The 14,903-nt window shown below is 33.8% G+C and overlaps 3 protein-coding genes across 5 annotated transcripts; 1 reads left to right on the top strand and 2 right to left on the bottom strand.

Moving 5' to 3' along the window:
• Nucleotides 1-265: 265 nt before the first annotated feature.
• Nucleotides 266-4,961, top strand: LOC133794868 (O-fucosyltransferase 15). 2 transcript variants are annotated; one of them, XM_062232301.1, is made up of 11 exons: nucleotides 867-1,002; nucleotides 1,231-1,326; nucleotides 1,497-1,595; nucleotides 1,761-1,860; nucleotides 2,015-2,076; nucleotides 2,232-2,320; nucleotides 2,553-2,673; nucleotides 2,756-2,899; nucleotides 3,035-3,372; nucleotides 4,063-4,303; nucleotides 4,433-4,961. In XM_062232301.1, exons 3-11 carry the CDS (start codon nucleotides 1,563-1,565, stop codon nucleotides 4,739-4,741), a joined length of 1,437 nt encoding a protein of 478 aa, XP_062088285.1. In that variant the 5' UTR covers nucleotides 867-1,002; nucleotides 1,231-1,326; nucleotides 1,497-1,562; the 3' UTR covers nucleotides 4,742-4,961. The 2 variants fall into 2 exon arrangements, with proteins under 2 accessions (XP_062088284.1, XP_062088285.1); XM_062232300.1 differs by lacking the exon at nucleotides 1,231-1,326 and having other exon boundaries at nucleotides 266-1,002.
• Nucleotides 4,962-4,986: 25 nt separating this feature from the next.
• On the bottom strand, nucleotides 4,987-8,742 carry LOC133795090 (subtilisin-like protease SBT2.4). Its single transcript, XM_062232542.1, has 10 exons — nucleotides 8,558-8,742; nucleotides 8,193-8,337; nucleotides 7,714-8,114; nucleotides 7,469-7,564; nucleotides 7,126-7,195; nucleotides 6,716-6,998; nucleotides 6,302-6,642; nucleotides 5,891-6,158; nucleotides 5,510-5,785; nucleotides 4,987-5,410 (listed from the first exon to the last, which is right to left on the bottom strand). The coding sequence occupies exons 1-10, from the start codon at nucleotides 8,740-8,742 to the stop codon at nucleotides 5,001-5,003; spliced, it is 2,475 nt and encodes an 824-aa protein (XP_062088526.1). The 3' UTR covers nucleotides 4,987-5,000.
• Nucleotides 8,743-9,322: 580 nt separating this feature from the next.
• On the bottom strand, nucleotides 9,323-12,493 carry LOC133794866 (chromatin remodeling protein EBS-like). 2 transcript variants are annotated; one of them, XM_062232296.1, is made up of 6 exons: nucleotides 12,346-12,493; nucleotides 12,100-12,208; nucleotides 11,663-12,005; nucleotides 11,451-11,519; nucleotides 10,683-10,821; nucleotides 9,323-9,682 (listed from the first exon to the last, which is right to left on the bottom strand). In XM_062232296.1, exons 2-6 carry the CDS (start codon nucleotides 12,170-12,172, stop codon nucleotides 9,656-9,658), a joined length of 651 nt encoding a protein of 216 aa, XP_062088280.1. In that variant the 5' UTR covers nucleotides 12,173-12,208; nucleotides 12,346-12,493; the 3' UTR covers nucleotides 9,323-9,655. The 2 variants fall into 2 exon arrangements, with proteins under 2 accessions (XP_062088280.1, XP_062088281.1); XM_062232297.1 differs by having other exon boundaries at nucleotides 12,378-12,471.
• Nucleotides 12,494-14,903: the final 2,410 nt, after the last annotated feature.

Raw genomic sequence — 14,903 nt, 5'->3', positions numbered from 1 at the left:
CTAATAGTGTTTAGTAATTTAAAAGTTTATTAATTAGTGTCCGACGTTACCTGTCAAGATTCGAAAAATAATACTGCAAGGACAATAAATTTTGCTTAGGAAGAAAAATCTCTGCTACGGTCTATGTAGCATTAATTGTTACTTTTGTTTTAATTTTAACTCACTAACGGTTGCTACCAAAAAAGAAAAACTCACTAACGGTCGTTTTTTTGACGTGTTGCATTTTTTTTAATTTATAGTTTATTTTGACCAAAAAATATTTATTTTTCTTTTGATCAGCAAAGGTAAAAAATAGTAAAAGACCAGAGCATCATTAAACGACAAGTCGTTTGACGGAAATCCCGCGAAACTCCGACGATCCAAAGTTCAATCCTTTGATTTCGTACTTTGTTTGGCTTTGGAAATGCAATAAACAAAAGCAAGACCCACGTCGAGCTTTTCCCAAGACTAAGAATATCCTATACCCAGCTACTGCTCTTCTCGGATCTCATCCCAACTAGAACCAGAACCATGGCCTTGTCAGGAGGTGATTCAACACTCGCTCAGCAAGATAGAGAAGAAGAAATTATTAGTAGTAATAATAATAATGGGTTTTTAGATCAGTCGGAACCCAATACCTCTTTGTCCAGTTTCATCAATTCCCGCTTGAACTCCTCCACTCCCAGAAGCCGCCAATCCTCACCGGCTAACTCTCCCAGACCCGGCCCCAGTCGTTTCTCGGTCGCCGATAGATCACGCGATTCTCAGAATGATTCGTCGTTTCATGGGTTCAACCTTTTTGGGTGTCTCTGGGATCAGAAGAAGCAGAAGTCCCGGCAGAGAGCAAAGAGGAAGGTAGGAAGGATGTGGTATGGAAAGAAGCGAGTCAAAGGGCTCGTAATCTTGATTTGCGTATTGGGTGTTTTTTTGTTGGTCGATTGGATCATGCTTTTCCGGCTACAAAACCACGGACTCCATCCCAATGCTCGGTCTTCTAGGAATTCGGCTTCGGTTTCTCCCCGGGTATGTATTATATACTTAGTATTATTGTCCTCCATTCGGTTTCTGAATTTTTGTGTGTGGGAATCTGCTGATTCGTGTAAATAACAATAATAATAACTTTTTAAAAAAAAAGTTCTAGGTAAAAGGGACTATTTATTCATGCGTTGTGAATGAATTTAGTGATAGAAACTAAGATTGTACCTATAAACGAACTATGTGCAAACTACATTACCAACGTGCTTTTTGTAGTGCCAACTGCCTATCGGAATATCAAAACGAATAAGGGATTGGAGAAGTTGGTAAAAGGAGCAAACTTGTTGTTTAGGGGGGTCATGCAGAAATTATGTAAGTTACTTTAGATAGAGCCAGAAATACACATTTAAGCAAGCCAGCTATATAAGGTTTAGGGTTCGATTGTGATCTGTTGATGTTTTATACCCACAGGTAATTTGGTTAACAAAGACGTGGTTATTGAGATTTTCCTTCTGTTTTGTTTTGTTTTGTTTTTCTTTTAGCTTCTGCAGAAAGGGTGGAAGAAATTTGGTAAAGGAAAAAGTGCACATAAAGGGATTTATGGAAGGATGTTGGCTCTAGCAGCTCATGCCTTGGCAGAGGTATTTGATTTTATGTCAACTGTTTGAATGGCATTTTAAGTCAGTTTAGTTGAGTTGAGATCAAGTTATCACGTGAAATTTTAGATGGAATACTGCCAGGTCGAATGATGATAGTATAACCATTTATGGTTCTTTGCCACTCTGACTGTATATTATATAACACAGGGACAGAATAAACCTGAGCCAAAAGATTTGTGGCTGGAACCATTTATTCCGGCTTCTTCTTGGAAACCTTGTGCCGACCAACATAACTGGGAACCTAATGGTCTTATTCTATCTCTCATATAAATGTGTTTGTGCTTTACATGAATAATTGATTTGAGAGTCTTTTGCTTCTTAAAGGCCAATTATTTTTCTATTTAATTTAGTACAGATGACTTAAACTGGTTCTTACCTGCACTTTTGCAATGCCTTAACAGAAGGAAAGAATGGATACATTTTGGTCACTGCAAATGGAGGAATGAACCAGCAGAGAGTAGCTGTAAGTAATTATTAAATTTATTTTCATTAATTCGTCGTTTATGGAAACCTTGATAACATCATGAATTTGAAATAACACTTTTCCAGACTTGGAAAGCCTCTTGGTTGGTTCATTTCTTTTACCTAAGAAATTTAAACACTTCTGTTTTATAACAGGTATGCAATGCTGTTGTTCTTGCAAGGTTACTCAATGCAACTTTGGTTGTTCCTAAATTTTTGTACAGTAGCGTCTGGAAAGATGTAAGGTGATTCATTTCTTTCCTTTCCACTGTTATTATCTATTTTTGTAGGTTTTGTCATTAATAGCCTACATTAGAAGTTGAGTATTTTTATGAAATGGGGGATGCGTGAGGTGTAAGGATTGACCTAAAAGTCTACTTCATGCTTCCTAGTTCATTTCTTTGTTAACCTTTTGCAATAACATAATCTCATATTTTCTCGGTATAAATGATAGTGACCAATTTTACTATGTCACAGTCAATTCAGTGATATCTATCAAGAGGAGCATTTCATTAATTACTTGTCACCTGATATTCGGATAGTGGAAGAACTACCCAAGGAGCTGCAATCACTAGATTTGGAATCTATTGGTAGCATTGTACGTTCAGCTCCCTAATTTTGAAACTTTTTTTGCTTCTGCTATGTTTTTGGATTACTTTGATGATTGACTGTTGTATCAGGTTACAGATGAAGACATCAGAAAAGAGGCAAAGCCAAGTTTTTACTTGAAGAATGTTCTTCCAATTCTACTTAAAAATGGAGTTGTACATTTTCTTGGATTTGGAAATCGGTTGGCATTTGATCCAATACCATTTCAGTTACAGGTAAACAACAGGCTCCACAACCCCAGCCCAATATTTTTCTTAATAAATTCATGTTAAATTGTATCCTTCGCTTAATTAGTTGTTTCTTCTACCACTTGTCTAGTTCTCTCTTCCTAATTAGGGAATTTCATCTAGAGACTTCGATGCAGATGTAATTTCCATGCTTTGCAATTTGCTCCCAAGATTCAAGAAACTGGTGCTTTACTTCTCCAAAGGCTGCGACAGCACGAGGGTCACCCTGGAGGACCATTGGATCATTATCTTGTTGGTTCATATGCTGAAGCATTTAAGAGACAAAATCAAAGTCATCCAAAGAAAGCTTCCAGATATCTAGCTTTACACTTGAGATATGAAATTGACATGGTAGCTCATTCTTTATGTGAATTTGGTGGAGGAGAGGAAGAGAGAAAAGAGCTGGAAGCTTACCGTGAAATCCATTTCCCTGCACTGACACTTCTTAAGAAAACCACAAAGTATGCTTCATGTCATTTCTTTATTTCTGTTACTGTCATAAATAAAGATCCTTACAGTTATGTCTGTCATAAATAAATCAAGTTTCTAATTTGTTTTATGTTAGATGTCCAGCAATTTTTATTCTAGAAATTGTTAACGGGCTTTCTCCTGTTAATCATTACAATATCATGTGCTACATTATTTTCTTTTTTGAAATTTCAAAATGTGGATGTTTGATGTTTAAAACGTTTACCTTGTATTATATATACTGTTAAAAAAATTTAATATGAAAATTTTGGCCTATTTGTTTGTATGCTGGACCTGGATTTAACGTTTACAATATTGCAAGGCTTGGCTTAGTTTTTATTATTTTTTCTTTGTAGCAGTTGGCTTTCTGATGATTTATAAAGTTTCAGATATCTTAGATACATCCTTGAACTTATTGCTAGGTCCTCTCTTTTTAATAAAAGCGATCAAATTGATAGTGAGCTAGTTTGATTTGTAATTGATAATTTTTTCCCCAAAAGTTTTGACTACAGGTTACCTGCTTCCTATTATTTCTGAGTAGCAGTTGAGTTAGAGATGGATTGTGATGTTTTGCAATGTCTTGGATACATTATTTTCACTTATTTACCTGCTCCTCTCTTCTAACAAAAGAGATAGTAAACTGTTTTGATTATTTTTTTAATTACTTTTTCCTTTTTCAACAGGTTACCTTCTCCCCAAGAACTCAGGTCAGAAGGTCTGTGTCCTTTAACGCCGGAAGAATCAATACTTATGCTTGCTGCTCTTGGTTTTAATAGAAAGACACGCATATTTGTGGCGGGCTCACAAATATATGGAGGGAGGTCAAGGTTGATCGCTTTGACAAATTTATATCCTAAGTTGGTCACTAAAGAGAATTTGCTTTCAACCACTGAACTTGAACCATTCGCTAACTTCTCATCTCAGGTAAACAATATGCTGTTGCAAATTCTTTTCAGTGTTATAGAAATGTTCAGAAACTTTAATGTGTTTCTTGCAAGCAAAAATAGCATTAACTATCAATCATACTTGTGTTACTTTGTTTTTCTCGTATAGTTAGCAGCACTGGACTACATAGGCTGTGCTGCAGCAGATGCATTTGCTATGACAGATTCAGGTAGTCAGTTATCATCTTTGGTATCTGGTTTTCGAATATACTATGGTGGAGGAAAAATGGCAACAATACGGCCAAACAAACGCAGACTTGCAAGCATCTTTACAAAGAACTCAACTATTGAGTGGCGTATATTTGAGCAGAGAGTTAGGAAGGCTGTAAGACAAACTAAACATGTCCAAACTAGGCCTAAAGGGAGAAGTGTTTACAGGTATCCAAGGTGTAAAGAGTGTATGTGCAGGACAGAATAATGTGTTTTTGCTTTATACTAATTGTAATCTGTTAGATTAAGCATCGATTCTTAATTCGATTTGTAATCATTTATTGTCAATTCATTATAATTTCTAAGATTCATTAACTTGGATATCATGGAACTCCCATACCAGAAGGTTGCTGTTTGATCAAAGCAAAATTTCTTTGTATCAATTTTCCTCACTGTTACTTTCATTAATGAAATATGTCTTGTTTTTTTTTTTTCAAGTTACCGGATACATGATCTTCATTATGTCTCTATACTTTAATAGGATGAACTGACAATGGTATCCTGATAATATGATTTAAACTCCCGGTCAGAACAATTTCACCAAAGCTGAAGTCATCCATTATTTTGGTCACACTAAATTCAACATCCAACTGTTGGCTTCCTTGCGAAGCTATAGTGAACCACGGTGGATGCACGTTTACTGTAGTCCCATTGGGAGGCAACACTGCGCAGAGGTAAGTCTCTGGCATTCTCTGTACATTCTTGACAGTTCGACGAACTGATCTAGATCCGGTTAATGCTGAAATTGTTATTGAAGGCAGGTTCAGATTGTCCGGGTGAGTGAGCGAGTAATTGCAGCTTTCTCCAATGACATTTTTTATTGTAGCTGGATCCATTCCAGGCAATGAACACAAGAAAGCAATGTAATCTTCATATCCTGCTTCATCAAAGAAAGTTACTATGATATCCTGCTATGCTTTTGCATTGATAATAATGTAACTTCACTTGTTTAAAAGAAAGTTGAATGAAGTGTTACCTGAAGAAAATACCAGGCCAGGATCAATGGCACGCTTAGGAGAGACAAGGCCAGAACCTAACTCAAAAGCAGTGGAGGGATACAAACTACTAATACCGTATCCTTCAGCCATTATAATCCTTCCATTGTTTTGATCATACTTAGTGGCTGTGGTGGCAATGGCGGATGCAATCATGGATGGTGTCCATGAAGGATTGAGCTGCTTTATAAGTGCTGCTATTCCAGCAACGTGTGGCGTCGCCATGCTTGTACCAGATAATAAAGCAAATCTGAATCCTAGATAATGCCAGAAGTCTTGTTTGTGAGAAAGCAAGAGGCGATAATATTAATTAAATGAACTGTTTTATTGAACCTTATAACAAGTTTCTGTTCGGTGCTCACCCTCTAGTGCTGGTTCCAAGACACTCATGGGGCTCCACGCTGCCCAAACTTGGTGGCCAGGGGCTAGAATATCAGGCTTTAAAACATCAGTTGGGTTTCTATCCGCATCAATAATATCGGGTCCTCTCGAAGAGAATCTGCTAACAGTGGGTTCTTGGCCATTGAAAGAAGCAACTCTTCCTTCCCTTATTGAGGCTTTCGCCCTGAATCTCCTTACACATCCTTTCTCGTCCCTATTTGTACGTTCTTCATAGTAGTGCAATATAACCTACATTATTGTCGTCATTAATTTCAGGTATAATCTCAAGTTTATAATAAACCTGGGCAAATATCAAATGTGTTACTGAAAATAGCACAAATTAATTACTTAAGAGTAAATATATAACAATCTCTATGCATTTTCTTATATACCTGAACATCAGCTACTTTTGGGATCAAAATGCCAGAAACGTCAAAGGGTATAGGCTCGGCAACGAAATCACCATAGGTAGGATTCGCTACAAGAAGAAAACCTGAAAATCCTAAAGCTTTTGCCGTGTGGGTTACGGCGGTAACAGTGGAGGTCCCATTGAAGAACCCCTCCGAGAAGGTACATATCACAATACTTCCTTTGACTACAATTGGGTCAAAAGCTTCCGGATATTGACACTCGTCAATATACGCCGCCGTTTTGGGAAAGGATCCATTTGCCTTCACAGCATCCTTTGCTAATACCAGCCTAAGTAAGAAAAACCCATCTCCAAAAGATGGTCCTGTAAACAATATCAATAATTACGAACTGGGTCTAATCAAAGCTATATTACTGTGGTGAAAATTGCTACTAACCTGATAATCCGACGCCTCCAATTTCTTGGCCATTTCCAAGAAGAAGACAACCAGGGTAGCTTCTATCTGTACTTGCGGCGGCTACTCCTACGGCCCACGGGCTGTACGACACTACGGTGGAAGGACCTGGGCCTTTGTTGCCTGCTGCTTGGACCACAAAAACTCCAGCTCGTCGGGCATAAAGCATGGCAATATCAAATATGCTAAGAAATGTGACTGTATCTTCAGGTGGTTCATCTGGTCCAACCGATAGTGTTAGGATGTCCACTCCATCTAGTATTGCCTACATTAAATTACGTAGTCAAAAAAAAGATCCCATCTCATGAGACAATCATATATTTTTATATATATATATATAATGACTAATTGGATTAAAAAGAATGTGGTGATGATTGATAACTAGTGCTCACTTGATCAATGGCTGAAACCACGTCCGTTAAAGTTGCTACAGTTGGATAGACAGCTTTGTACACAGAGATTCTGTTTTTTTTTTTTTTTTGTTTAGAAAAAAAAACAATTAGGCTTGAATATTTACATCATTAATTTATTATTGTGACATTTTTTCCACTTAGCTTAGTTAATTATGTGATTTTTTTTGAAGGATTAGTTAATTATGTGATTGATGTGTAAGTACAGTATTATAAAAAAATATATATTATAATTAGCCTATCTTGTCAAATCTTGGAAGGACAGTGTCTACTTGTCACACGATAAGAAGTTAATAAGAAGTAAAAGATAATGAGAAAATGGTACCGGGCACGAGGTGCCATCCCACTGGCTAGTCCATAAAAGAAGCCATTTACAACCACCGGAACTCCAGCATTTCCACCCGCTGTTGATGCCACATGACTGCAAAATAATAAGTGACGTCGTACATATGTTTATATATAAAAAATAATCTAGTAGCATATATATACACCACGAGTATATATAATTATATATATAAATATAATGACACCAAAAACATTATTATTCTAGCTAGCTAATAATATACATACCTGCCGTGTCCAACTGCATCGAAGGGTGAAAGAAAATCCACAGAAGTATTGAGAGTAGCAGCCGCTTGAGCCCCAGCAGAGAAGAATCTGGCTGAGATTAGTTTATCATTGCAAGAAGTGGCGGGAAACCGGGGACCAGACTCACAAGCACCAGAGAAATGAGAAGAAATATTGGAGGTAAAAGGGTTAAGGGGGTCAAAAGCAAAGCTCGGGTGTGTTGGGTCAATGCCTGTGTCCACAAAACCAATCACAATTCCATCACCAGCGTTTCTTTCTCCTCCTTCCTCTGTCCAAACTCCTTGAGGTAGTCCTAGGAATTCAGGGGTGTATGTTGTCATCAATCTGGCTCCTCTATCTTTCTCTACTAGTTTCACTCCTTCAGCATATTTGAGTTTTGAGGCCTGCAATTAATATATTATATATTTTTTTATAGTCTTAACCAAAAAGATTTTCTTCAGAAATGAATTGATCATGGGGACCTGAGAAGGGGTGGTATGGACGGCAAAGCCATTAAGTACGTGCTTGAAGCTGTAAAGCTTGCTGTAGCTTCCTCTCTCTAAAGTCGTCATTAAAAGTTGGTCGTGAGAATCCACCAATCGCTTTGCATGGGCCTTGGAAACCTCACTGAACATATATGCATTGCAAGCTATTATAAGATTATGTAACCCCAAAGTGCTAGACACTATTTTGGATGAAAGCTTGGACTGGATTATTGTTATTCGTTACATAACCATTTGAGTTTCCATGTACACAAGGCGATTCTGGTATTACGAAAGGATAAAAAGAAACATAAAGGATTGAAGCGAACATATATATCAACTACATGATCACCATTTTAATTCACCTTTTTGGGTCAAAACGATTGTCTTCATGAGAATGAGAACTACGTCCATGGAATGCAACGGGCTTTCCTTCCATCATAACCATGAACAAAGCTCGTTCTTCTGCTATACATGCAGTGAATATCACCAAAATGAAAAGCACTTCAAGCTTTAGAATTGAAGTACATGAACTGGTCATTCCATTCATCTTTAGGGGAAGTAATGTCTCTACCTCAGTATTCTTCTTTCATGTTTAAATACACGTACGATAATACAAGAACTATATTGAACAGTGAAAAAACGACAGGTGATTGGTCACTAATACCGTTTATTTCAAAATTACCAGCTTTATGCGTTACGAGTATGCGTATTACTTTATATTCCTACTTTGCACGCTATCCTTGCCATTTAAGAATAACCATGATTGATGGCTTGATTAGTATCTAATTAAAGGGTCAAAAATGAAAACGATAATTTTCAATAGTCCCGGATTATTAACATATTGAGTGCCAGTACTGTATTACTATTTAATCTTTAACCTTTTGAGTTGCAAACGGTAACTAGCAGAGTAATAAAGGTCGTGCTTTTAATTGGGCTATGCTGTTGTCCATGGTCTAACTTACGTAGTTGACCATTGATTTCTTCCGTTTGCAGGGTTAAGTTTCCCACTAGAAAAGGTATTATTAGTGAATTGAAGACGATATGCACGATTTACACGCAAATACCCATAGGGATAGCAGAGAAGCTGGGCGTGTCCATGGCTATCTCGTGCCTCGGTGAGACAATACTAGAAAAATTTGCGCACTAGTTAAAATTAAATTAGTATTCAACAATAGCCCGACCCACAATGCATCCTACTCGAAACTATGAGGGTAAACGTGACCACACAGATCACAAGTTTAACACACTCTTCTATTGTCAAAGGTACAGAGAAATCTCCTAAATCTAAAACGAATCCATTATAAGCTAAACTGACCATTTGAAAACTGTAGTCAAAACACAGCTTTCGTCATAATCTCCGGGAGCTGTACAACACTCATAATGACAATCAAAAGGTAGATGATGCTTAAGGATGATTTGTTTATTTGTCCATACTCAAACCACGCTACCTTCAAAGGCAGTCATCTCTTCCGACGCTTGGGCTCCACCTGCAAAAGAGTTTAACCTTTATCACTAATCATCTAGTTGAGAGGGTAAAGAGAAAGGGCATAATAATGACAGTAACAGCCACATATCTAACATATCCCATAATGTGTGTACCAACTTCCTGAATTATGATCAATAATCACCTATTTTATCCAATATACAAAAGATACACTTTTGTGTGTTCTAAAATGTATTAGGTGCAATGGTGACTATATCATTATCATGGCTTCACGCCCTACTTATGACATAGTTTATCAAGGTTGATCCTAAAACAGTCGTACAGACTGCAAAAGTACAAACATACATTATTTTATACCCAATATCAATAGTAAAAAAGCAAACAGTATACTAAAGAATCGAAAAGTAATCAGTTGGAAAGAAAAAAAAAACACGACATTCACAAAGCACAAACAAGTACACCAAATGTTAATTCTCTACAGTTTTTTGATTGGCAAGCGTTGGTAAGGATCTGAACATTATTGTCATCAGAAATATTCACCTTAAAAAGTATAACTAAAAAGCCATTTCTCATTCTACCTAACAGAGTACAAAATCCACTTTCTATGTACATATTAGAAAGAAAAAATAAATCATTGTCAACCTATACGTGTGCATATAAATTTAAATACGCATCAAGAATTTTATGTCAGACTGCATTTCAGAAGCATATTTCCATTTTTCACGCCTTGAGCAAGCGAGTATAGCAGAATACCTCACTTTTGGACAAGTCACAAGTTGTCAGAATAAAGTCTGAAGATATCATTCTATGCATTGTCCTATATACAAATAAGATGTACTTACAGAGCCAACTAGAGGTAATATCACACACTAACTTGCAAACAAAATCAACCTAATTTTGCACAACTGACCTCCAAGATGGAATATATATTAGCTCAATGAGCAAGCACAAGTGAGTTAATGTTGCTTAAGAACAGTGAAACAAATATAACAGGTACATGCAACTAAAACCATGTGAATGTATGCTAAAAGAATTATTCACACCTTGGCATCAACTCCTGGTGATGCAGTGAATGCACTCTGCGACTTTTTAACATCATCATCAGATGAGCATTCAGAACACACGAACTGCTCCAAGTTTTTTGCTTCTTCAATAGTCATGTTCACACAAGCTGGATGGTACCTACAATACAATGATTACAATCATAGAGAAACTTTCTATTCATGCCATAGAATTCACAGGAGAAACTAACTCCACTGTTAAGGAAATCTAATCTCCTTTTCATTTAATCCAATTATAAGAACAACCCAAGCATAAATCAAAGTATACTGAACAACAACTAAAATATATATTGAAATCAAAACTTTACAAACTCATTTTTGAAACTTGTAAAATTAAAAAACCATACAACTCACAGCACCGAGAAACAGGGAGCAGTATAATCAACTATCTCAAAAGTAATTTGCACGTACAGTGAATAATTTGTGTATGGTAAAAACCAGCGGATATTTGGTTTTATGGTAGTCCAAACTATGTTATTGTGATCTTTAAAGTGGACTACCTATAGGAATTTACAAAATTAGGGAAAACAACACACTTTGGAAACTTAGAAGAATAAGAAAAGTCCAACTTCATCTCTTGAATTCCCCCCCTCCCCCTTTCGTTTTTCTCGTTTGGATCGATCAGTTGGAATTCATTTTACACTCGATAAAAACTTTAATGCGCAAACTACATTACAATCTTTTTCTTGTTCAATGCTAGTTTATTAAACAATTTCCAAGGTAAAGAATGAAAATAAACACTGAATTTACCAGTCCTTGCACCCCTCACACTGCACCATGAGGTCGTCCGGGTTGTATGGCATCTCACATTTGCAGTATCTTCAAAACCCAAATTCAAATTCAAAACAAAATAACACAGAAAAGTTAGAAACACATCAATGTCATTACCAAAAACCCAGATTTTTTTTCTTTCTAAATCTTGGAAAGAAAAGTAAACAAAACACATGAAAAAAAATCCTCACACAGCAACTCGATCGGGCGTGAACCCCCCAGTAGCAGCTTTGTACTCAAAACGACAGTAATAGTCCTCAGAAGTCACATTCTCGAGCTTTGTGTAGTTCTTAAATGAGTGAACAGTGCACTTTCCTTCAATGGTATGGCCACTCTGAACATCATAGTGGTCAGATAAGAAGAGCTCCTTGGCGCCATGGAACTGCCTCCTGCCCCCGATCGACTCCTCCGGTCTGTAGTACCACCTCACCCGAACTTTCACGTTGCTCCGATTGTCCGTCTCGATCTTCTCCACGCACGCCACGTAAGGGGGCTTACCGGTGTCAGATGGGCGCATCAGTACACAATCACCCGCTGCCGAGAGAGAAAAATAACAAAATAAGAACTTAATACCTACTACTAAGCTTTTCCCTCATGGATAAAGAAAGAGAGTGAGGGAAGACTGAACCTCTGACGACCTTGTTGGTTCCTTTGATGGTATAGGAGTCCAAGTCCTTTTTGCCTGGTCTAGTTTTGGCCATGGGAGTTGTCTTTCAAAACTCAAAAAAGCTATATATCTGTAGAGTAAATCAAAATGTAGGAACCTAAATATAATATAATAATACTATAAATGAAAAAGCTCTGTATTGATTCTAAAAGAAGAAGACAGATACAATGCATTGGTGATAATGGTAAAGTTTTCAAATCAAAATACCTAAATTTGGGAGAAGAGAAAGAAAAGCAAACCCTAGAACTTGGTGAAGCAAGGAAGAAGACTCGAGAGAGAGGAAGAGAGAGAGACAGCGGAAGCGACTCAGACGCTTGTCCTCAGTTGCAGTGACTTTCACGTACGTATGTATGTATGTATTTATTTATTTGTTTATGTATTATACACCATTAATTATCTTGATTAATACACACATTTTAAGCCTAATCTCACTCTATTTATACTAAAATGGCAGATAAAGTTTAAATCTTTTGTCTTTTATTATTTTGTCTGAACATACTTTTTATTAAAACTTACTGACACCGATTTTCACTTTTCTTTGTCCCATTTTGAATTGCGCGTTTATTTTCAAACATAAAATTACACATTGAACAACGCATTTCATTTTATTTCTTATTTATTTTGATGTTTTTTTAAAAAAAAAATTACTTGTTGATTTAGGGCTTCATTTGAATTTTACTAGTAATTATAGTTAAATAACGGTGGTTACTGTTATTTTGTTGTTGGAGATGGTGATAAAGTAATTTATACACACGTTTGTCAAATCTATTTTTGTCTTGAGAAAATTTGTAGATGTATTTTTATCTTTATAGCTAATAATCATCATTAATGAAGTCCATTTTTCTCTTGACAAAATACACCTATTTTATAAAAATACACCTATATTATAATCTTTTCTTTTTTGTCATTGACGTGGAAAGGGTGGGTACTGAGTACCCAATTATGATAAATATGAAAAATAAATACGTAATTCAATATAACCTAATTGCAATGCATCTAAAATTTTTAAATGACTAAATAATAAAAGAGAAAAAAATTGTAATAAAAAAATCTATAAAATAAAACTAAAAAATTTCTTAACAAATAAAATATATATTTCTTACGATAGAAGATTCAAAGTTCAAACAAAGTTTGACTGTTTTGACGATGAAGAACAAGTTTGATGGTGAGTGAAATAAAACATAAATATAAATATAAATATATTTAATTTTGTTTTTTAGTTTTTTTTAATGAGAAATTATTTATTTTTATTGCTCTAACTATATTTTTATATATAATTTTTTGTTGATTTAAAAATAAATAAATCAAATAATTAAAATTTGATCAAATAAATTTCTTAAATTTATAGTTTTAATTTAGAATTTTGTATTATATTGAATTTTATTGTATTTTTTCTAAAAGAAAATTAAAAAAAAAGTACTTTATTTTAAAATTAGAATGCACCATATATAATATATAAATAAAAACATAAAATATTAAATTTAAATTATTATGAATATTAAATTTAAAAAAGTGTCTTGTTTTTATTTATTTTAGATTTTGTTTTGTTGTCTTGGTACTTAAAAATTGCTAACTAAATATACCTAAAATTTTATTTAATTGGTATAAAATTTATAACTTTAAAATATTAAATAAATTATGCAACTTAGTAGTTTAATTATGTAATTAAATAAAAATGATAAAATAACGGAAATGAGATAATAAAATTACTTTGTACATATAGCTTTTTTATTTTATTATATAAATTTTAGTTGTAAATGTTTTTACTATATTATAAAGAAAAATATATCACTAACAATAAAAATAAATAAACAAGAATTTTAATATTTATATTTTATCAATCATATTTTTTTATTATATTTTTTACCTATATAAATTAAATTCTAATTAAAGCACATATTTTGCACGTGCTTCTGCTATTAGTATCTATTTCATATATAAAGTGCATAGATACGAAAAATACTTAGTTTTAATGGTTTGTTTTGTTAACTTTAACTGAATATTCTAAATATTTAAGAAAATATACTTTTAAAATCAATTAAAAATAAATATTTATTAATTATATTAATATAAATTCAAATGTTATAGAATATCATTATTAAATTCAAATATTATAAAATGTTATTATTATAATAATATATAATACAAAACTAAATATTTAATAATTATATCAATATAAATTAAAATGTAATAAAATATTATTTTTGTAATAATATATAATCCTAATTTTTATAAAATTTTGCTAGAATAAATATTTAGTAATTATATTAACATAAATTCAAATGTTATAAAATATTATTGTTATAATGATATTTAATACAAAACTAGATATTTAATAATTATATTAGTACAAATTCACATGTTATAAAATATTATTATTACAATAATATATTACATAATAAATACATTATATATAAGTTCGTGTGTGTACAAATAGTATGATTATGTAATAATAATAAAAAAGTTTATTTTCCAATCATTGATGTGTGATTTGAATAATATAATGAATATTTTATACCTTAAATATGGTAGTTTATGATCTAAAAAATTATTGTATTATTAAAAAAAACTACAAACAATATTTTAGTTTAATTGTTCTTTTAAAATGTTTATGTCATTTCTTTTATATATATTATTGTTTATTTATTTAAAATTTATATGACAATCATAAAAATTTAATAAAAACAATTAATAATTTTTTTAGGTAAAATTAAGAAATGTGTATTGCACGTTGCTTGTCCCTAGTATATGTAACGCCCTACTTC

Source organism: Humulus lupulus, chromosome 8 (genome assembly GCF_963169125.1).
Source record: "Humulus lupulus chromosome 8, drHumLupu1.1, whole genome shotgun sequence".
NCBI lineage: Eukaryota > Viridiplantae > Streptophyta > Magnoliopsida > Rosales > Cannabaceae > Humulus > Humulus lupulus.
The sequence above is the reverse complement of the archived record's forward strand: the minus strand, read 5'-3'. Positions and strand labels throughout refer to the sequence as shown.